General features: G+C 38.3%; 1 protein-coding gene across 1 annotated transcript in view; it reads left to right on the forward strand.

Annotated features, from left to right (window-relative positions):
- Positions 1 to 24401, forward strand: part of POLA1 (DNA polymerase alpha 1, catalytic subunit) — a 303995-nt gene that overhangs the window by 183804 nt on the left and 95790 nt on the right. Inside the window, exon 35 of the mRNA XM_082864756.1 lies at positions 18987 to 19103. Within this exon, the coding sequence (XP_082720882.1) occupies positions 18987 to 19103 (117 nt within the window). The remainder of the gene's footprint in view (positions 1 to 18986; positions 19104 to 24401) is intronic.

Raw genomic sequence — 24401 nt, forward strand, 5'->3', positions numbered from 1 at the left:
TGTATTTAAAGCAGGGAATTTTTTTTTCTGAGGTATACTTATTCTTGAAGAATTTGTAGTTATAAGGATTAGGAAAGAAGATTGCCCAACCTAAGAATAAAAAATTTGATTTGATGGACACAGGCAACATGACTGAGCTTTGGGGTGACAAAAATATGATGTTTCAGGTATCTGAGGTTTCTTCTTATCAACTTCTGTGCATATTGATACGTTCAGCCTATTTTGGAAACAGTTACTAATGCCATAATGCATTTTCCCATATCTTCCATCTGAAGTTTTTACTATTATTGATTGAGGATTCAATTGAGAAATGTGTTTAGAACCCTGCATTCTGTGGTAATCATAGAAGTCAGTGGGAAGACAAGAAAATTGTATTGAAAGAAATTGTGTGCGTGTGTGTTTTGTGTTTCAGCATAGATTATCTCTGCCAAAATAATAGCTGTCATTTTCTTCTTGTTATATTAGTGGCCTGTAGCTTACCACTATCCCTTTTGCCTTAGTTTTGCTTCTGACCACTGGCTATTACCCTCAGCAAGAAGACCTTTTTAATTGAATGTCCGAATTTGCATGATTCTTGTCCTAATACCATCATAATTTTGATCTATTTCAAATTAGAGAGCCCTAAGTTGCGACCTCTCACCTCAACACGAGAGCCCTTTAACATTCAGGGACTTTGAAACTTCACTTCTGTTTAGAATTTCATATCATGCCCATCATGGAGGGAAGAGATGGAAAATGTATACGCTGAGCCTATAGGACTTCCTGCAGTGCTTATTAATCCTTTATGGATCATTTGAAATGTTTCTAGTTTATTTAAGCTTTGCTGCTTGTATCAGATTGTTCCTACGAAAAAAAAGTGATCATGCTTTGAATTTTTAAAAATGATCTCACTTTCAAGCAGAAGCACTTTTATGCTCCATTAAAGTTGAATTTGCCAAACTCTTACATCGCATTAACACAAGCTTTACTGGATAGATAAACGTGTTGTTCAAAGACTGACTTGAACTTTACCAAACTGCATATTAAGATTTTTATCTTTATACTTTTTATTTCTTAAATTATTTTAAAATAGACTAGTAAAATAGACTAAGTTTGCCCAAAAGCACTGCTTTAATGACAAAATAATTTTTCCATTTGATTTAAAATATTAATATAGATTATGAGCTAATTTGAATATGAAGCTAAAATAAACAAAATATTTTGAGCTCTTAAGTAAAATTTTTTTATATTTGTTTCATATATCCTTAATATCTCAATAAACTGTTTTGATTTTGTTTCTTGAAATTTGTGTATTTAATCATTTTGACATTTCTGATTTTTACTCAAGTCTGTCATGTATCCAGTATTTTTTTTTTTTTTTGGAAATTTTAGTAGGTTTGCCAACAAAATGACTCATTATTTTCCCCCTTTCCAATTAATGGGTTTTTAAAAATATGCACAGGACATCCTCCAGTTTTCTGTGAATTACAGTGTTACACTCTTTGTTTTTATTTATTTCATGAAGTTTTTAGCTTGGAAATAATCTTCGAATGAGTATACTTTTGACCTAGAGTTACTTAGAAAATTCTAGTCTCATTTGTACCATGGCTTCCTGGCTCCCAAACACCGTTATAAGAACTTGGTCTTTCCTTTATGTCTCCTTGGCCTTGAGGTTTTAATTTAATGTGTTTGTTCTTCAGAAAGAATGTAAGCTAGTTTTCAACTTGAAATGACTTTCTGTATTTTTTTTAATACGTGAAACGTTTACAAAGTATGAGGTTTTATTTTATCCAAAAATTATTCATGCATGCTTTTCTTAAAGAACTAATTTACATTAACATGTATAGTGACCTTGAAAAAATATATTTTAATGGTAATGAAAATAAAATTTAATATCGACCTAAATCTTTTTTAGGTCTCATAGATTCCACATTTTTAGCTGTTGAGTCACTGGGGTTCTTAAAAAGAAGGAAAATGCATTTTCAGGAAATTTCTTTTTTAAGGTAAACAACAAATTGTACACACAGAGGGAAAGGAGAACCTTTTATATGCCTCGTGGAGGGAAATTTCCAAACTCTTAGATGAAATATTTAGTAAGTTATAATGTACAGCTCACTGTTTCTGAGAGACTGATGGTAACTTTTTTGTAATAACTGTATTAACTTTGACTTCTAATGCAAAAATCTGCACTCAATTCATTTTCACTAATTCACTTTATTCTTGTCTCCTAGTGTTCCCATGACCTTTCAGAAATGTGCAGTTCATATTTTGTGCTCTACAAAAGCTGCCCCTTAGGTTGTATTGAATAACACAAAGTTGAATTATGAACATAATGGCAGTTCTCTGTGGCATTTCCAGTTCAAGCTTACTTTCAGTCTGTTAAATTCATAAGTGAAGTGTTTTTTTAATGTCGTCCATGTTAGGGAAAAGGTTAAATAATGCTGGGCTTCTCTTCGTGGGCAAACAGGGAGAGTCATTTTGGTTGTTTAGTGGAAGGTTGTGTTCTCATATTTTCATTCCTCGGTCAGCATAGATGATGTTCCGGATTGTTTTGGAGCTTTCAGATAGGGCTTACATACTTCTCAAATATTTCATAAACTGCTCATGGTACAATAGAACTGAAAATCTTCCAGGGATTAACAGCTTGAGACATGGCATTACTTCCCACAGTTGTACACTTTGAGAAACCTTGAGAGGAAGGGAGAGTCGCAATGACTTGGAATTCTCTGAGAACTCTGATTTCCAGCAGAAAAGCCTGGTGACACCCAGTGGATGATGGGAATTTTTTTTTTTTATTGGAGTATAGTTGATTAGCAATATTGTGTTAGTTTCAGATGTACGGCAGAGTGATTCAATGATACATATACCTGTATGTATTCTTTTCCCATTTAGGTTATTGGGTTTTTTGTTTTTTTTTTTTTTTTTTTTTGCTGTATTTATTTATTTATTTATTTATTTTTCGGTACGCAGGCCTCTCACTGTTGTGGCCTCTCCCGTTGCGGAGCACAGGCTCCGGACGCACAAGCTCAGCGGCCATGGCTCACGGGCCCAGCCGCTCCGCGGCATGTGGGATCTTCCCGGACCGGGGCACGAACCCATGTCCCCTGCATTGGCAGGCGGACTCTCAACCACTGCGCCACCAGGGAAGCCCTGGGGTTTTTTTTTTAACTTCAAGCATAATTTTTCAAAAAACGTAATTTCACTTGATATTTATCTTTCGTCAACCGAGAAAACTTACCTTTTGGTTATCTATTCGGATTTAATTAATGTAATCATCAGTGAGTTGTCTGTTGTGAAAAGGACATAGAGAAGATGCACTGTTTTCCATTTTCCAAGTAAAATGGATCCCTAAGAATTCATCACAAGGCAATGGTTTCGCAGCATTCTGATGCAATATTTTAAATATGCCTTCAAGAAGGAAAGCCCACGACACTGTGCTGTATATTGTCAGGAAAGAAGACCGAAATGCATGTACATGGGAATTACACTTGTTCACAAGTCTGCAGTTCTCAGGCAGTTTTAAGACTTTGGTCCCACATGATGTATCATCCCATGGAAGAGGGTGGGTAGGTGTTACTGCGGTATCCAAGTGGGGCACACCCAAAGGCTCCCCAGGTGAAAGGGGCCTGCAGTGAGATGAGGGGAGCTTTGAGTTGGCTCCTGCTCTTTTGCCACAGGGCTTCTTTATCGGCCTCCTGCAAAGGAAGGGCTTTAGGATTCTCACCAGCAACCTAGCCTGAGGGAAGCTAGAGTGTTCAGCCAGTCCAAATTGCCCTTGATATCATAAAGTTTAATTGCATTAGTTTAAAATTGAAAGAACATTTCTTCAGCTCCTGCAGTGTGTGACACATTACTTCAGGCCCCGGGGGTTCAAAGCTGAATGATAGGATCCTCTCCCTTGGGGGCTGAGGGACTGGCCTGCGGATGCCCTTGTGTCTCCCTTTCTTCTTCCTCTTCCCTTCTTTCCTCCATCCTCAAAATACCCTTAATCTTTTATGTTGGCATGTCTGGGCCTCCAGCACTTAGAGCCATGCTCGCTCTCTTGCTTTCCAGGTCTCCCAGATCAAAATATCCATTCCCCCAGAGATACAATTGAAATGATGTTTTACATACAGGTCCAGCATGTTGTTTGCCCTTAAGAAGTGTTCGTTTTAATTATTTGATATTAAATTTAATTCATACAAATGTGTAAAAAATTCAGCTCTCTTGGGGCTGGGGGAGATGGGGATGTTTTCTCTTTAAAAGTCATTTCAAATACTATTTTGGTCATGATGTTCCTGGTGAGGGCAGCCAGGATGGAAGCTGGGCTGGATGGAGGACAGATCCTTTCTGCTTAGGGAATCAGTTTGCCAGACACGTGAACAGCTGTATCTCCACTCCAGGTACCTGTACCCACATCCTTCTGAGATCATTGATGCTCCAGTGATGCAGTAAATGTAGCAGTAGAGTGGAGAGTCTTCCTCCTTTCATGTTGGCATGGAAAATGCCTCAGGTATTTGACTACCTTGATGCTGGAGGCTTTTGTGTGATCGGTAACAGTGTGTCTGGTTTGTGGCCAGTTAGTGAAGTATCTCAGACCTTCTTTCCTCCACAAAATTTATAAAAACCCATTCTGTTGCAAAGAGCTTTCCTTCCTCAATGATACTTTGGAGTCCCACTTGTGGAAATGTCAATATCTCTGCTGGCTTCTAATATACAAGGCCTTCTGAGCATGTTCCCAGGGAAGGAGAGTTGATTAGGTAGACTTCTCTGGTTTTAGTTAATTAATGGCCTACTCCAGCTCCATTTCCTGCTTTCCTGGAGGAACACTCAGTGACTGTACTTATGCAGCAAAGTCAAATTCGTTAGTTTTATTATATGAAACGTCAGATGAAGAGCTGAAGAGAATCTTTTCCCAGTAGCATCTCCTAAGCTCCAGAATGGAATCACAAGGAGGGCAGTGGAGTAGTGCATGGACAGGCCTGCCTAAGATCATCTCAGCATCCGTGTGAGGCACGTCAGGCTTGCTGCAGATGGGTGAGACATGAAAATAGATTCAGGGGCTAGTTAGAAGATTCAGAGACCAAGGTCAGGAGAGCTGGGGAGCTGAATCTAAAGTTTTCTTTGAACCTGTTTCTGTAACACACGAAAACAGCTGCTAAGGTGGACAGTATTTTCTTCAGAGGTTTCGTCTTTATGCTTCTTGCAGTTTAGAAATTGTAGGCCCTGGGAATATATATATTCAAATCCTTAGTAATCTAAGTATTCAGAAGGGCATAGAGTATTTTGGGCTTTGAGGGCAAATGTCAGGATTAGCAGCTGATTTTTTTAAGGATAGTTTTTTTTTTCCCTTTCTTCCATCGTGCTAGCACTCTATCTCAGCCTGGCTTCTGGGTTTTACAACTTGATAGAGTATGCCATTTAGCCTCATGATTTATACATATTAAGCCTTATTTTTATAAATACATGCCCACTTATCACAGCCACACCATTGAGGACTTAGTAAAACACAGATTGCTAGATGCCACCCCAAGAGTGTCTGATTCTGGGTCTAGGGTGGGGCCTGAAAATTTGCTTCTCTGACATGTTCCCAAGTGATGCTGATGCTGCTGGTTCTGGGACCACCTTGAGAACCACTACTCTAGATATTCACTGAGGTTTACTACTCAGCCAGGAGCAGTTGCAAGAAAACAATAACAGCATGAAATCCCAATGTAATAATGGTGGAGTAATGAGATTTAGTTAAGAGAAAATACTTTCTGTGATAGGAATTTGTGTGCATTGTCCTAACCTCACTTATGGATAACTCATGAAGACTTATGGGGAACCTCATGTTTGTTTTTTAAAATTATGTCACAGAATTAGAGGAGTCTCTTGCTAGAACAGACCTTAACACCATCTAGCTAGAGGCAGAGACAGGAGAAGTGATTGGTTAAGAAGACTGTGTTAGGGAAGGGAGCTTTTAAGAGAACTAATTCCCCAAATATAAAAGGAACCATTTTAGTATTTAGTCAACATTTAAAATGTTTAAATTAAATTTGGCGCCAAAGTTTATTTTAGACCTTCTGAGCCAAAGGTCTGTAGTGATTTTAATATAATTTTTTCCAGTTGCAGAGATCCTTTGATGGCTTAGTTTTTGGGTCCACAGCCCTAGGTTCTTGGGAAATCTGATACCAGAGGCAGCCCAAAGAAAATTTTGCCAAATACCAAGTTTTCAAAGAATTAGCTACTGTAATTAGACAAGGAAAAGAAATAGTATATAAAAATTGGAAGGGGAAGAGGTAAATTATCATTATTTACAGATCCATGCAAACCCTGAAAACCTAATGAAATCAGCCAAAAATCTAACACAGACAAAAAGAATTTAGGAGGAGTTCCCTGGTGGGGATTCCGGGCTTGCACTGCTGAGGCCCAGGTTCAATTCCTGGTCAGGGAACTGAGAATCCCCCAAGCTGCGTGGCACGGCCAAAAAAAAAAAAAAATCAATAAAGTCACTAGTTAAAAATTAATATTAAAAAATCATAGCTTTGATCTACACCAACAACAATCAGAGAATATAATGGAAGAACTAAATACCATTTACAGTAATGACCAAGAAGATTAAATACCTAGTAATAAAGTTAACAAGAAATGTGAGATATATATAGATATAAAGTAAACTTTAAAATGCTACTGAAGGTCTTAAAAGAAGACTTGAGTAAATGGAAAAGTATATCCTATTCTTGGCTAAGACTTTTCAACAGTTTAGGATCATTCTCTTTTAAGTTTATCCATAAATTTAAAGCTTCCTCCATTAAAAAACAATTGCAGGAAAATTCCTACAAAGAAGATGACCTGCCAGTTATTAAAAATTTTAGGAGTTTAGGGTAATTAAAGTCTTTTGGTGCTCTCCTGATTTTGATGGAGCCAATAGAGAAAGTCCAGAGATATATCTAAAAATTGCACTTAGTATTACATAAAGAGGTGGTTCATATCAGTAGGGAATAGTCAACCTTGAAAAAAAAAATACAGTTGTATTTCTTCCTTGCTCCCTACACTAAAACAAATTCCAGATGCCTCAAAAACTTAGACTTAGAAAATGAAACTATAAAAGTAATGGATATTTTTAATTATCTTGGAGTTGGGAAGACTTTTTGAAACAACACAAAAATCAGACTCCAAAGAGGAAAACTATCAATAAATTTGACTACAAATTAAAAACTAAAAATTTCTGCAGGGCAGAAGTTACATATACAGACACACCCCATAAAGTCAAAAGAGAAATGATGAACAAGGGAAAATAATAGCTGCCTGCGTAGCACATAAAGGGCGAATTTCCTTCACATATAAAGCAGTCTTGCAAATCAAGGAGAAAAAGACCAATAACCTAGTAGAAAAATCAATTGGTAAAGGACAGGAACAAGCAGTTCATAGAGGAAGAAATGCAAATGGCTTATAAACATAGGTAGAGATGTTCAAGCTCACTCTTTAAGTTCAGAAGTCCAAACGAATACCTTTTTTCACCTATCTGAATGACAGAGATCCAAAAGTTATATAATAGGGAGCCCTATCAGTAGGCAAGGGTGCGGGGAAAGGAGTACTCGAATGCACTGCTGGGCAGTGTGGAAACTGGTACGCCTTATTTGGACCACAGCTTGGTGACATCTTTCAGAATTTTAAATGAATATACCTTTTGACTCAGCAATTCCAATTTGGGTATGTCTCCTTACAGATATGCAGGACTTGCAGATGTTGTCAAAGGTACTGTACAAGAATATTCCTTGCAACATTACTGGTAATAGTAAGAGACCAAAAACAACCTAATTGTTGGTCAAAAGAGGACTGATTTATTGAATTATTATAATCATACAAGAGAATTCTGTGCCGCCATTAATAAGAACGTTGATGGTCTATCTATGCTTAGAGGGTATAATTTCCTCTACTTTTAAGTGGAGAAAAGCAAGATTTAGCACAGTGTATATGATACATTTCTTGTATTTTTAAAAACAAAGGGAGAGATAGTTGTAGTGTAATAGATTTTACTTAACCCATTATATTCAAATTATTTCCATCTAATGAATATTTAAAATATCAGTTGGATACTTTATATTGCCTATTTTGGACTAAGTCTTTGAAATTCGCTGTATATTTTACACTTAAAGCACAGTGCAATTTGGACTAGCCATGTTTCAAGTACTCAGGAACCACGTATGGCTCTTGGCTCATGCACTAAGCAGAGTAGGTACAGAGAGCAAAGAGCACTGGACTAGAAGTTCAGAGACCCAGGTGGCCCTGCAGTTTATTGCTGTGACAGTGTACAAGGAGTCTATTTTTCCTGGGCCTCATTTTCTTCAGATAGAATGTGAAGGATTAGACTAGAGCTCTAAAGTTCCTTCCAACTTTAAAATTTAGGGTTCAAATATATTTCATATTACTTGTCAAAGTCAAAAATGGAATTGCACTTGCTTTCAGAGACACAGTTTTCACCAGCACTCCTAAAATTCTGTGTTCCTAAGTGAAGCACGCTTCATATCATAGGGACTGTATTGTCAGTGCTAGAGTAAGGGTTTGTTTATTGGTTTGTTTAAGGGAAGAATGTTACTAAGCTACATACATGTTATAAACCAGGTAGGAATTGGTCAGTTCTTCTAATAGAATTACGTCCAGTATGAGGCTTTGCTAAGAATTCTAGTGGCACATGGAGAACTTCGAAAGAGTAAAAGAGAGACTCACATCAATAGTATCTAAAGAAAGAGTAAATGTTGAAGGAGAAAGAGTTGAGAGGGCGGAGTTTTTTAGTACAGTTCTGTTTATAAACTTCATTCTTCCGAAGATAATAACCAGTAGTTCCCTTAGAACAGTAGAGAATGAGAATCACACAGACAGTGAATCTCAACCAGAGCCACACATTGGCATCACTTGGGGAGATTTTTAAAATCCTGATGCCCATTCTATACCCCCAGACTGGTGGTTCCCAAAGCATGGTCCTGGGACCAGCAGCAGCAGTAGTATCTCCTGGGAGCTTGTTAGAGATGCACATTCTCAGGCACCCCCCCAAGACCGACTGAGTCAGAAACTCTGGGGTGGCGCCCAGCAATCTGTTTTGTAATGTTCCCCTAGTGATTCCACTGTGCAGCCAGAGTTGAGAATTCTAGAGCAAGCAGGATTCAGGGCAGGGATAGCAGGTGGGTTTCATTTTGAGTACCAGTTTTCATCCTATATCGCCTGTGGGGATGGAGCTGGAGATGGAATGCAGTCCACCTGCTTGGTATTTGCCATTCTTGATTTGGGTAATTTATTGACGTTATAGAGGGTTGGATGTTGCAGTTCACAAATAGAAGTCAAGAAGCATCCTATCCAGTTGAGAAAAAAGAAAAAAAAAAGAGGAGAAAAGGGAAAAAAACCCCACGGGAACCACAAAAGCCATAGAAGCTACAAAAGGTTGGGACAGGAGGGAACAAGTATACTAAGTAAAATATTATAAGTGAAGAAATTCCAGATAGATTCTAAAATATTTCATTTATAAATAGGGTTTCTTAAAGAAGTTCAAGTGTCATGACGATTTTAGGCCCACTTTATGATCTGTCGTCAAGTCTATTTGATCAAAAAATACAGCTTGTTGAACCCTTTATCATTTGGCATTGAAGAATCCATTTCCTCTTAACATTTGGGCTTTAGGTAGGAATGCACTTAATATAGGTATGGTAAATTTAGAATGAACTAAGCCAGAAAATAAAATATATTTTCCAAGTATAAAGAGGTTGTCACTGACTGAGAAGGAGTTAACGTGTCACATTCTTTCGATTTTTACTTATCAGGAGAAATCACAGTATCTGTAATTTCAGAGGCATATTCTGAAGAATGTTATATTGTGATCTCTCTAAGCTGAATCTTAGAAATCTATCTGGGAGTTTTCAGACCTGACAAAATAAGAATGGACCCATTACAGTATCACGTTCATTTGATTTTTCAAAAGTTAGGAGGACTGTATATGCAGATCATTTGAGAGACTGCTTTTGCTCTGCCTTGTAATAAGCAGATGGAGGAAAGCAGGCTGGGCTGTGTTGAGAGTGCATCTGGTGCTTCTTGTTTTTCGCGATCTCGGCTGTATAACTTCTGTAAACCCTTTCTGTGTATTTTTCTTTTCTCGTTCCCAAACATTACATTTTACATGGGAAAGTCAATTTTGATAATTTCCAAAAAGCTAGGTGTTACAGCAGAATTTGTGCCTCTTAGAAAAAACTGCTCCTTTACTATAAAGTAGAACCTGCCTTTCATACCTAAGTAAAACAATTCTGATATAACTTTCCTAATCGTCACATTTATTACAGAAAGGATGATAATACTATTTTCCAGACCATGTTTACAAAGAATATGATTTTGATTTCTGTGTTAATTTCTGAGTACTGAGTTTCTGTTTTTAAATTGTTTTGTGAATTGGGCTCTCTGAGTATAAAGTGGCTTTCAGCACATGGGTGGTATTGTCAAACATCTTCCCCAGATAGCAAACACATGCATTTCAACAGCTTTTTGGACAGAACCACAGCTAATAATTTCTTTACAGGAAAAATGTATTTTTTTTATTATCATTATTTTCTCATCTTACGTTCTGGCATTTAAATTATGAAACTTCATCTCGCCATGTAGACTTACCTTGTATTGCCAAGAGGAAAGAAGTGGCTTTTCTGCAAAGCTAAATAGTTTTTACTTTATTGTCTGCTACGAAACAGCTGCTGATACCAGAAAAATGCCGTCTCATCATTGGGCCTGGGGTGTCCAAAAGAGGCAGGAAAAAAATGACTGTAGCTCCCTGTCTGCCCTGGCACTCTCCTCCTTTCTCTCCGTTTTCATTGCCGTGAAGAGCAGGAGAACAATATCCTGCAATTAAGGATTCCATTAAGTTGAAGAAAAGAGCAAATGGGGGATGTTTGTTCTCCAAGCTGAAAAAATTTGTCTGGGATGGGGGTGGATACTGGTAGTGGTATAGAGAGAGGTGGGTGGAGAGAAGAAGTCAGGGCTGTTTGTTGAATATACTGTTAAGGACTGTTACCATCCTAATTAATCAAGTTAGAAATTACAGCTGTAGTCCGTTTCCCCCCAATTCTTGTTATCAATTTTCTTCTCTTTTGAGACAAAGCAAATATAAATTTTGTGTTCATTTGTCATTCGTTCTTTGACTTCAGCATCTCTGAAAATAACAATGTAGCACAAAAGCCCAGTATTTACCTAGTTGTAATGTGGGTTGCCATGGTGTTTTGCAAATTATTGCAATTATGTTCACCATGCGAGTCGCCCTTGGTAACTGGCGAAAAAACTGATAATCCTGTTTTGAACAAAAGGTCAAATTGCTGAATAGAAAGTCTTGATTAACTAAAAGATGTACAAAGTGGAATTATTTCCTACCATTCAGAAATAGTTCTTGATCGGGTTTGGGGGAGGGGGTGAGTAAGTACATCTGATTACTGAAGTACAAAGCATTGAAAGGATGTTGTCTTGAGCCTTTCATGTAGTCTTAATGGTGGCTTTTTTGTCAAATTTACCCATTTGCGGCATTGAAAGAGGCAGCTGCATTTAAGCTGGAGAGACGGTGCTTTTTCAAGAGTTCAGTGCATGGAAAGTTCTCAGCAGTATCTGCAGTTTACTAGTAGCCCCTGGTCTATTAAAACTGATGTGCCGCATTTGAGCCCATTGCTCTCAGTACTTGTGAACCCCTCTGCCTGATGATCTAATAAAGTGCTCTTACTGGACAATCTCTGATCAGCTACTTAAAAAGGAGCTTGGGGGAGGGGCAGCAGGGAGAAGCCTTACAGTCAGTGAGACCTGGTGTATAGGCCAGAAGAGAGCCTCCAGGGGCTAAACCGAGAGGTCTGTCACGACGGTAATCTGTGCTGAGGTATTTGCCATGGGGTTGTGGGTTTTGTGCCCCAAATCCCTCTAAGCTGTGGTCACAGGGTTTTTTTTCTGGAAAGAAATCTTTATTTTATTCCAAGTTGAATAAGAAAAGATTAGACATGTCGTTTTGAAATTTGGAAATCCACTTTTGTGGATTTGCTTCTTTGGTGATGGCATTCATAAAATACACGATCCTACATTTACGTAAAAGCAAAAGTTTCCCAGGTTACAGCCAAAGGTCAGATGGATTTCAACTCTTCCGAATCTGGCAGAGCATTTGGGGGAGTATTTCGGAGGGGGGGTTCTCTTCTTTTTTTTTTAATGGCCACCTGAAAAATCAATTCTCAAAACTTTTGAGAGTGTGTGAAAGTGGCATGAAAGCAAAGCAAACCTTAACAAGTTTGTGGGTTTACATTCTACATCACCTAGCAACCCCCTGGCTCAGCCAGATCTCTCGTCTACCCTTAGTTCTGTTTACAGACTATTCAGACGGTCCTTCGAAACCATGAAAGATATTCAGTTTCATTAGTACCATTCTCAAGGAGAAAATAATTAAAGTTAAATGAACAAACACTGCCTGGTGATGGTTTGAAGTCCATTCTGATTTTAAGATGCCCTTTGAGGCAACTGCATAGATAGTTCAGTTTGAACATTTGTTGTTCAGTACCCAAAGGTATATCATATTAAACCATGCCGATAAATAGCCTGGAAACAAACGAACAATAAAAATTACTTTTAGCTAGACTTGAGCAAAGCAAAGAAGCTCTGCTAGTAATAAGTTTCTAGGCATGCCCTCCTGATTGAATTTTTTATTTGATCCCTACCCTGGACATCTAAGCTGATCCATTCGTACACTGAATAAAGACAGGGGAAGAGGCCTGAGGAACAAAGCACCTCTCTTTAAAACTGATTTATTACCTACCCTTGGAGATCAAATCATATTCCATAGAAGGCTGTGTGCATTTTAGTGAGTAGCTTAATTTCATATATGATTGTAATACTAATAATGCATGCCCTGCCACTTTCTATTTGGAAACTGCTTATGTGCTTAAATCGACCTACTCTTGAAATTTCTGAGAGTAAAAAAAAATTTTTAAGAAAATGTTTTTTATGTGCCTTTTTTTCCCATAAGCCCATTCTCTGAAAAATCATTTTGGAAACAACCAAACACATGTTAAAGCGCAAAATATTTTTCAGATGTGTTAGTAATTCACTTATATTGAACACTCTTGGCAAAACTGTCTCTTCCCCCACCCCCCATTTAATAGTTTTCTGATTAAAAAACAATATACACTTGTAGAAATTTTACAAAATACAGAAACAGAAGAAACTACCTAGAGATAACCACAGATGGCTTTTTAGAGTATTTCCTTCCAGTCTTTTTTTCTGTGTACATATTGATGAAACTAAGCCTTGAGTTAACTTTTGAAGTTTATTTGTTAGTATGTGTACATACCTAAGGTGATGTTTTTTCGAGCGAGGAGTTGAGAGGCCGGAGCCGTGTTGGAAGTAATGAACAATTTTTCTTAGAGGCCTCATCACTAAAATATTAATGTGAGCATCAGAGTAGCCATTTTTCCATCTCATTCCATTTGATTCTTTCTTTTTTCCTTGTTGAAATGACTGTATGCCTTAACTGACACATCCATTTATAACCATTCATGTTGGAAAGTCGGACATTCATCATGGTTGGAATATTACATCCCCAAGTCACTTGTAGCTTCACATAGGGGAAAAAAAGAGTCTTTTATGAAAAGATTTGTAATACAATAGAGATTAATGGAATGTGGAGAGGAAAATGCTTTCAGTTCCTCGTGTAAAGTGAAAACAGGGCGGCTCAGAAATCTTGTATTCTTACTATTTGTATTTTGTTAGATCTCTGTCATCCACAGTACATGGCTGGGTTGCATGAGCTCTTTGTGCTTTGTTGACAATTGACAGACAAAGCAAAATTATTCCTGAAGCAAGGTACTGTGTACTTAGTTGTGACCTATTACAGCCTAAGAATGTAGCTTGCTTTTGAGTTGGATGAATAGGGAGAGTATTTTATAGAATAGGCTTGAATATACTAGGAGAGATTTTAGCTGCCCATACAGAAAGATACATGTCCTCCATTGAACTTTTTCCCCCAAAATGTAATTTTCCGTATAAAGTCATTTCAAGTATATTTTCCCTGGTTGCTTGTACGGAGACAGTTTTAACTGTTCTAGTATTGTCCTACAGTGGTAAAATAAAATTGCTGGTAATTGTTGGCTTTCTCTGCTCACAGTATAGCAGGAGAAGATGGCTTGCATGGGGCTCTTTAATGTACCTCAGGTACATCTTCTGATGCTCAGCTTCTGATTGCAAATTAAAATAACAAGCCTAGGGTATTGAATTTGATGCGAGGCAAAGCAGAACAACTTGCTAATTTATCCTGTAATATACAATTGCTGAGGTTGGAATTTTTCCACTTGTAGTGCTATTCTCTGTGTCTAAATGAGGACCACTGTTTGCATCTAACCTATCATAACAGTTTGGGAATGCTCCATTATCTTTTCAGCAAACTGATGGCAGAGTCTGGTCCTTGCACAGATGATAAGATCAATAAGTTTCAAATAACTTGGATGAAATGACATGTGACTGTTCACTTAAAGAGATGTCTTACTTTAAAAATCAATTTTAATAATATTTAAAATTCTTACATTGACCGACGAGGCACTTTCCACTTGTTTTGTTTGATAATTTTGTTAAAAATATTTTTGTATTAACTTTGGTGAATAGCTAGTTTATGTGTGTATCTTTCCTGATTTGCTCTTTCGTCTCCTACCCTGGCACCTCTCTGAGACTTAATAATCACTCTTTGACATGCCAGCATGCTGCAGTGTAGAAGATTTAACTTTAAAAGCAAAATTATGTTCCTTTTAAAACTTCCCCTGGAGATCTTAGGAAAATTTTCTCCCAGTTTTGGGTGCAAATGTGGGTCAGAAAGCAATTTGTTTTTTGATATTTCTGGAAATCCCAAATCACAACATGTCATTCTTCAAAAGCAGCTGTGGGCCCATACTGTGCACTGTCTATAAGAAGACCCGTTTTACACTGGGGATAATTCTGTGACAGAAAAATGTGACTGCACGGGAACCCCAGAACATTTATAAATGGTTTTGGGTGAAAAGAGTGTCTGGTATTCTCAAAGTGCATATAGTTTGGGGAGAGGAGCAGTTAATGGCCATTCTAGAAAAATAGTAATGATACGATGAACTCTGTAACAGCACGCATGCTGGCAGACCTCGCCCTGTAACCCTGTCACCGCACTCCTGGAGAGCCATTACAGTTTAAGTCATACGTCACTGCAGTACTGTGTTGTGTTGTTTCTTGAAAATCTCTGTAAATCCCAAAATAAAGCACTTCTGCATAGTTGTACTATTTTGCAATCAAATTGAGAAGCAGCTCCACCTAATCTTACGGGTTATCCCTAAGTTCTCCATTTTGGGATAACACCAGGCAGAAACTGACCAGGCTCTTTCCTGGTTAGAATAGTGCATTTTGAATAATGCATTGTCAGCTGTAAGTACAGCACTGACATTCCCCAGTACCGGAGGCATATGGAGGATAATAACAGTATTTGACGTTTACTGAACATTTGTGCGTGCTTTCATATAACAACTCTAATAGGGTAAACAACTCTAATAGGGTAAATATTATTACCTCCTGTTTTATAGACGAGGAAACTGAGGCTTAGAGAGAGGTTTGGCAACTTTATACAAAATTACCTATTAATAAATGGGAAGGGAGAGACCACACTGAAGTGCATAACCTTTTCATAACCTCAGCTCGGTGTTCTTGATTGAGTGTGAATGCTTGTGCTTGATATTGGGTGGGACACTACCAGATCCAAAATGGGTCATTCCCTGAGGGCCTGACCATCCAGTTAGGGAGAGTGCAAAGCAGAGTGTGCTCAGTGGCAGCTGGGCTAGAGGGAGAAGTTCCTGAGGGCTGGGAAAATTTTACGGGAGAGGAATAGAAGTTGATGCTCAAGGAATGGGCATTTTAGGCAGAGGTTATACAGCATGAGCAGAGACAAGGAGTTGGCAACAGGCAAAAAGTGGTGAGGACAGTGAGAAAACCACCACTGTGGGGCGAAGAGCTGGCGTAAGAGAATGATGAGAAAGGAGGAATGGGACCATAGCATGTGTTCTTATCCTCTATGGAAGGTATACCATTGGGGGATGGGAGTGGAGAGGCCTTGGGAAGCTACACTCTGCAAGTCTGTGCGTTGGATGTGGGAGAGCATGGAGTCAGGGAAACCAGGCATGAGCTATTACAGTAGTTCAGTTTTGAGGTCTGGGCTTGAGTGAGGTTGGTGATAATGGGACTATAAGGCCAGCGGACAGATTTGGTAACTGATTGGGAATGGGAGAAAGACCCATCATATATTTGATTCCAGAGTATGAAAACTACTGTGAAGTTGTTTTCTCCTGTGAATTTTAGACCCTTTCCTTGTTTTCCATAAATCTGCTCCTGTGCATTTTTATTTTATTGCTTCTATTTTATTCATTTATTTTCTTCAAAAGATATTTTTGAATGCCTCCTATGCACCACATTTCCGGGTGTGGGTGATTTCTGTGTGTGCATCCTTCTAAAAATACAGATGTACGCAAATGAATAGCAGTTTGTGTTTGAGGTGCGGCTACCAAGAACACCTCAGTTACAAGTGGAAATCGATCCCTTTTTAGCATGTGCAGACAGAAACCATTTTCGTTGAGGCCTCAGAAATATAATTTAGCAATCAGAACCAATCAGCATTTGACACAATTTCATACACAGTGATTTCAAGGAATTAGTGATGCTGAGACTAAAGCAACAGGTCATAGAGTTTTGCATGTTTTGGTAAAGGTTTGTTTTGCTATTGGACAGGCCAGCAGTCACCTCTTTTGAACCCTCTCCTTACAAACATGGTTAAAGTAGCCATCGGAAAACTTAATGACCGTATTACTCTTGGTTATGACAATGTGGCATTGCATAATAAAATGACATATTTGGATGGCAGACATCCTTAGAGTGGTTCTGGGTTTTTTTATTAAAAGCCAAACATTTTTATAGGTTGGACTTCCAAAGAACTACACATTATTAAATTTTCTTTCCTTCCACTGACTTGGCAATGTACCTTTGGGCGGCATGTTATTTCCCAAATTGGAAATGAAAATAAGTTTAATTTTGTCCTTGTGAGTGGCAATTCCAAGGGAATTTATACGACGTTAGTATTTTCTTTTGCTTTGTTTTTATCACCTATGAGAGGCAAAATGCACTGTGAGATCTTGTAACGTAAGATTTGCGCCATCATGGAATATTTTCAAAGGCCTGGCATATTTATTTTTAACAGCTCAAATGTTCCTTGAAAGGTATATTTAGCACAGTCAGTCAATATTTGCTGGGGGAACAAAGGGTTAACCAAATGTACTTGACAAAACTGAATGGAAGCAAAGCATATATTGAATATGATTAAGGCCTCTTTCCCCCATAGAAGAGTTTTATTTAAAATACGCCAAGACCAAAAGCTTAATTACCAAAATAAAACAAGAGGCATAAAGAGTTACAGGCTTCTAATATTTTTTTTCAGCCCCAGTTCCCTTCACACAGTTATCAGCATGTTTAATTTCCATGCATAATAGCACTAGTTATTGTTGTCATTTGTAAAGGGAGATTAACAGATAGTAAGTACAAACAAACCCAAATAAGTACTGAATAGAGAGGTGACAAAGAAGAAAAGACCTCTTTAATGTTAATTATAACTGGTAGGAAGTCTAGACAAATTATATTATCTGTTTTCTATATGATTTGAAAGGACATTTAGTTAGTAACTCTGTCAGAGATAGAGTTGGGTGTTTGCTTTAGAAACAGGTGAGGTGACAATTTAGCATCTCCCTGGTTGGCAGCTCACCTGGTGAGTCATGAAGTTGTCGTAAATTGATGGAATCAAGTTTCAAAAACATCTGAAAAGAACTGTAGCTTTTGAACATTGTATTTTAAAAATGAAAAAATAATTTTAACTTCTGGGTTGTATTCTGGTACTTAATACTTTACTGTCTCAAAACATGGTAATTGACCTATCTGCTTGCTTTTTAAAATTTTTTGTTAAGAACTGAATGAATTACAGCTATGGTTGTGAATATTAACTGATAGACATTCGCAAGTGTGTAAAGCCTCAGGTAGCAAATAGTGTCACAAACCCAAATGAATGATGAAGGGATGGTTCAGTCCTGCATTTTTCATACATGGTTTCCTTGAATGCTACTGTTTCCTTTATTAATAGGCCTAAGTTGATACTTCAAGAAAAAACTAGTCTCATGTTCAGTTTTATAGGCTACATTTAAAATGTGTTACCAGCTGCTGCTGTCAGCCCCACAATCCCTCTGTCTCTCCCATACCTAGAACAGGCTAAAGCAAAGTATCTTGTGTCTTTAATTCTGAGGGGCCATCGATTGTGAGCTGCACTCTTAACAGCTTTTTTGGAGGAAACATAAATGTTTCAGAAACATTAAAATGTGAATAAAACCATGTCCTCAAATCAAGAAAATGTGGTAATAGCCCTAGGAATTGGAACAAACAGTTGCCTATGACTCAGAACCACTGATTCTCTTTTCTAGTTCAGGGTATTTTGGTATGGTAGTAGTTATATGTCTCAGATAGGTAGAAGCTACATGAATCCCTCCCTTCTCTGTGTTGTTTTAGTTGGTACCATACAACTTGCTTCTTAAAGCCAGCCCATAGTGAATTGCTTTTAGGCTTTGTGTAAAGCTTTTAGACCTTATTCCTATTTAGATTATAATTTCCTGTAAACCCATCAGTTTACATTCTGCATGTAATCATACGAGTTTTTATTTGGAGGTTTTGATGTATTTGGTGGGGTTGGGGATTTCTTTTAAGTAAAGAAAATAATGTCTCATGTGATTTGTTTTTTTTTTTAACTTTATGAGTTTCCTAACTTTTATGTTTGGGGCATAGATCAAATTAACACGTCAGGAAAGAAGGGTAGAGAGCTGTTTCAGAATCTCTAAGGAGGGTTTGAATGAAATGAGTCTACCTTGATCACAATGAGTCTATCTTGATCACGATATGGTTTTTATTTGTATTAGTTGATGGCGGTGATAGGACTGAAGCATCCTTTGTCTCTCCAGGGCTGGTTGATTTGTGAGGAGCCAACATGTCGAAATCGAACTCGGCACCTTCCCCTTCAGTTCTCCCGAAATGGACCTCTTTGCCAAGTCTGCATGAAAGCTACACTTCGACCAGAGGTGACGATCGTATCATGCTCAAGAAGTGTGTGTGTGTCTGTGCGTGTGTGCGTGTGTGTGTGTGTGTGTGTCTGTGTGTGTCGGGGGGAGCTTGCTCCTCTCTTAGCTCTGGGAAGTCGATATTTGGTATATGCCCTGTGGTGACACCCTGCACACATGTATTTAAGAAAATATCCAGACTTCAAAAAGATACATGCTTTATTTTTCACATCATGAACAGTATATATTTATATCTAAAAGAGAAGCTGACTGGTTTCCATATGGGTTACTCATATCTTTGGTTGCCACTTCTTAATTACAGAGAATAGATAACTTTCCTTTGTAGAAACTGCTGTTACCTTTGGACTGGATCAGAACCCCTTTTGCAGGGGCCAGAAAACCTCCCAAACCTTTACCATAAAGGGCTTATTTGATTTGTATGGGATTCCATTGTTTCTAAGTAGCAGCCCAGAGGAGTAGTTCTCAAGTGTTTTCTCGTCCTTAGTACAGACACCTGAGGGATAAGGCAGTCTCTCGTTGGTGACTCCCATCTGGGGAGCACATAGTCTGGAAGCACCTTACTGGTAATTAAGATGCCTTCCCTCTGTCGCCCCCTCTGAGCATCATGGACCCAAGCAGCATTTCCCAAACTGTGCGGAGAGGAATGTTTGAAGGTCTTCCAGGCAAAGAGGGTTTTGTGATCAAGTACTTCTAGCCAACTCTGGGCTGGCCAAGGTTAAACAGGACTTATTGTAGATTGTCCTGGAACCTGTAAAATGATAATGTGAAGTCTGCCTCACCAATACAGGACTGTAATATGCCTCACTTTCCAAATTTATCCGGTCCAAGGATTTGTAAGGATCTGGGTGAGAAGAGAGTAAGAATAGGGAACTTGTTATTTACTTATTTTTTAACTCATAGGCCAGTTTTACAACCAGATTTTATCTTTAGATCTTTTCACTGAGAAGGATTGATACACAGGCTAGTTTTAGAAAAATATTTTAAAGTTCTCATGGGTTTTTATTTTAATTGTAAGATAATATATCATTTCACAAAATTTAACAGGAAGTCAAGAACTACAAAGGGCTACCACCATTGTTGTGTATACCCTTGTTCTTTTGCATATCCATATGTATTTTTTATGTGGTTTCAGTCATAATGAAGATACACTTTTGTATCATGTTTGTCTTTTTCTGAGCATCTGTCTCTGTTGCTAGTTAATTTTCAGTACCAAAACTTTTTTTTTTTTTTCTTTTTATTTCTTTGTGGTACGCGGGCTTCTCACTGCTGCGGCCTCTCCCGTTGCGGGGCACAGGCTCCGGACGCGCAGGCCCAGCGGCCATGGCTCACGGGCCCAGCCGCTCCGCGGCATGTGGGATCCTCCCGGACCGGGGCACGAACCCGCGTCCCCTGCATCAGCAGGTGGACCCTCAACCACTGCGCCACCAGGGAAGCCCAGTACCAAAACTTTTAAACACAAATTTAACCATTCCTCTCATTGGACATTTTAGGCAATTTCACTATCCCTTTACTAGAAAATTGTGATGAATGTTTTCCTGCTTAAATTATTTATTATTTCAAATATTTCTTATCAACAGTACATATCTAAGTGCATAAATACAATGTGGACATGATTCATGTTGCCTCATTACTTTCTTAATGGATTATCTCAACTTAAGTACCAGTTTTACCACTGCCTTTGCAGCATTTGGGCATTATCATTAATTTATTTTTAACTAATTTGATAGGTATAAAATGTTCCTTGCCTTATTTAGTATATCTTTGATAATTAGCAAAGTAGGATGTAGATTTTTTTAAAAATATGGAACACATAAGTGAGAATTAGCTGTTATAGCGAATTCTTTTTACGTCAGTCTCATCCTAAGATTTGCATCAGCAGGTGCGAAAAGAAAGCAAAAGTATATATATTTAGTGTGACTCATCAATCCAGTTGTACACTCCAGGGGAATCACCTTGCTTCATGAGCCGATGCTGCCTTTGAGACTTTTTAAGCATCTAGCTCATCAGGTCAAGTTCAGTGAAAACTGAATTACTTCTTAGAAAGTCAGCCGGTCTTAGGATTCCATTCCTGGTGAGAGAAAGTGAAAGGAAAGTGTACAGCTAGTAGATCGGAAACTTTCCAGTAAATGCTGCTGATGTTACTGGTAGTGCTTTAATACATCAGGTTATCTTTTATTGTTTATGACCCTTTTTTAAATGAGTGAACGAACACATGCATTTTGAAGTACTTTTTCCCTTCATTTTCTTGTCCTCAAGATGGGAGCATGTTAGGCAGGCATTTACCAAGGTTATCAACTACTCTTCCCGGGGAAAAGCCTTCCTAGCTTAGCTGCTCAGGCCATGTTGCTGCTCAGAACATGACCGTCTGGAATAACTGGACGTTCAGAGCATCCTGGTTGGTGATACTGCTCTTCGCCATTCCTCACAGGGACCTTGACGGTGGGACTCAGCCCACTCTTTTGCAGTCCATTTTCAGTTGCTGGTAATGAGTGGGGAATCTCTTAATTCTATTTATGATGTTCCTGGGCTTTCCTAGTAGGAGGAAAAAGCTGCATCTTTTTAGAGATAGTTCCAAGGTAGCTCCAAAATCAGTCGTGCGATGGACAGGATCATTGTAATTACCACAGGGTTTTCCAAAGGGTCTATTTTGCAGGATTATGCTTAACTGGGTCTTAAGTTCTGGGTTGCTGTGTCTCAGTCATATGTTACTTTCATTTAATAATAGTTTATTAAACCCCTACTATATCCTAGGCACTTTGCTAGGGACTAGGGACATAGCAACGAACAGGACATTTCCTTATTTGTAAAAATAGTTTAGCATTACATGGATTATATAAAATTGATGTCTGTGGGCAAAAATAGGCATTTGTGAATATCCATATGGACAAAATCACCAGACTTTCCTAATGTTTGACTAGTGGGGACTTTAAATATGTTGTCAAGGTTGATGGTAAAGTACTTGCCTCTTACTATGCCAGTCTCATCCTCACATGATAAATCTCTCATTTAGCCCTGAGTTGCCATTGGCTTGAGTACTTTACAGAATTGACTTGGGGTATGAGAGCTGGCTCTTTTTCTGGCTCCTCTTGCCAGTGTTACAAGAAAGAAAGCTGGGACGGTTTTGTTCTCAGGGTTTTAGACATGTCTCTCTTCTCAGATACCTTAAAAAAAATCAGTTAAGTTTTTTCAGGTTCACGGCAATTTAACAGTATACAAATTGCTGATTATTAGGAATATACTCTCTGGCATCCTCTGCACATAGGAAGTGCAGATAAATACAGAAATGAAAACTCCAGTATATGTGTAAGTTCCTAAGTGAATAGAACCCTTTTTCACACTGATGATAGAGACAAGACTTATCCAAGTTAGAGAATAATTATCTTAATATATATTTATTTTAAGGATGTGGTTTTTTACTTAAGGTGGCCAAGTCTGTATGGCTAGTGAGCTGAACCCCCAGGGGATCCTGTATTATGTAATTCACCAAAAATAAAGCGTTAGTTTGTTTGTTTTGGTTTTTCCTTAATAGAACTAAGATTGCAAACCAAGTTAAACTTTTCCTCACTAACATTGCCATACTTGAATCCATACTTGATAAGAAAACATTTACTTGTGACGCTGTCGGGGGCAGGAGCCCTGTGGCGGAGTTTAGTTTGTTCGACAAAATTACTTGAAGACCCCTCATGAGGAAGGCACTGAAATGACTTCTAGTCCTACTGTGGGGCACCCCTAGTGTTTCTCACATTATCCTCAGTTGTAAAATTGTTAAAATCTTTTGTAACGGAACATCGGTACCATATAGGACTCTGGCCTTCAAGGGAGAAGGGAAATACTGAACTTGTGATCATTGTGTGTTGCAATTTCAAAATGGCTGTGGCTGACGGATTATTGATTTAAAAAGTAGGTTAGAGACAGTGCAAGTGTTGCCAGGCTACATGGGACAGTGTCTTGTTTCTGCATAAGTTGAAAACATGAAGATAGTTGTGGTCTCTTAAGGCAGTAATCATAAGCTGTACAGGAAGAGAACCTTGGGACTGTGATGGAAAGTCTTAAACATCTGTATCTAGTCATGGGTTACCCTCCAGTAGATGACGGGTTTTTACCACGAAGGGCCTTTTGGAGTTCTCTGCTCTGATTTTCCTGTGCTTGTTTTCTGATGCAGAGTTTGCTAGATTCTACATTCAGATTTGCTTAGCCTGAGCAGATGCTAGCCTTCCTTTTCAATATACTTTTTTTCATTTTTTTAAAAAGTATCGAGGTGAAATTCACATGACAAAATTAACCATCTTAAAGTGAAGAATGCAGTGGCACTTAGTATTGCTGCGTTCACAGTGTTGTGTGATCACTACCTCTATCTAGTTCCAAAACATTTTCATTTTCCCAAAAGAAAACCCTGTACCTGTTAAGCAGTCACACCCCATTCCTCCCCTTCTTTCAGCCCCTGGAAACCACTAATCTGCTTTCTGTCTCTATGGATTTACCTAGGTTGGATATTTTATATAAATGGAACCATACAGCGTGTGACATTGTGTGTCTGGCTTTGTTTCTGAGGTTCATCCATGTTGTAACCTGTGGCAGTGCTTCATTCCTTTTTATGGCCAAACAATAGTCCATTGGATAGATATACCACAGTATATTCATCCATTTATCCGTTGATGGACACTTGGGTTGCTTCATTCAACATACTTTTAAAGTTTATTTTATTTTCATTAGCTAGATAGGTCTTACATTTGGCCTAAATTTGTGTCCTGTGCCTCCCTTGTTGGTCCTAGTTCAGTTGAATGGTATTACACAAAGCTAGACTGATCCTTCGTCTGTTCTTGCCTTCAGTAAGCACCTACTCTGTGCCTGTTTTCTGAGAACCTTTTAGATATTTGAAGGTAGCTGTCTTCCTAAGCTTTCCCCTGCTAGGCCAAGTATTCCTAGATCTTCAATCATTTCTTTAGTGCTTTGCTTTCAGAAAAGTTGCATGCAGCACTTGGTGAGCTCTCGCTAGCACTAGTATGGAGCAGAATAAACCTGCCACTGCCAACTTTTCTAGGTAGTACATTTCTTTGAAGTCTTTTTAGGGTTGCATTAACTTTCTTGGTATCCATATTCACAGCATTGACTCATTTTGAGTGTTTCATATGCTCAAACAGATAATAATTTCTCGACACATACAATTGCTAAGCCATGCCTTATCAGGTTTTCTGAGACCCAAGTGGTTTATTTTTACGTAATGTAAGACTCCATTAGTACTATATTAGTTTCCTAGGGCTGCTGTAATGAAGTACCTCAAACTGAGTGGCTTAAAAC

Source organism: Leucopleurus acutus (assembly GCF_964270905.1).
Source record: "Leucopleurus acutus genome assembly, chromosome: X".
Lineage (NCBI taxonomy): Eukaryota > Metazoa > Chordata > Mammalia > Artiodactyla > Delphinidae > Leucopleurus > Leucopleurus acutus.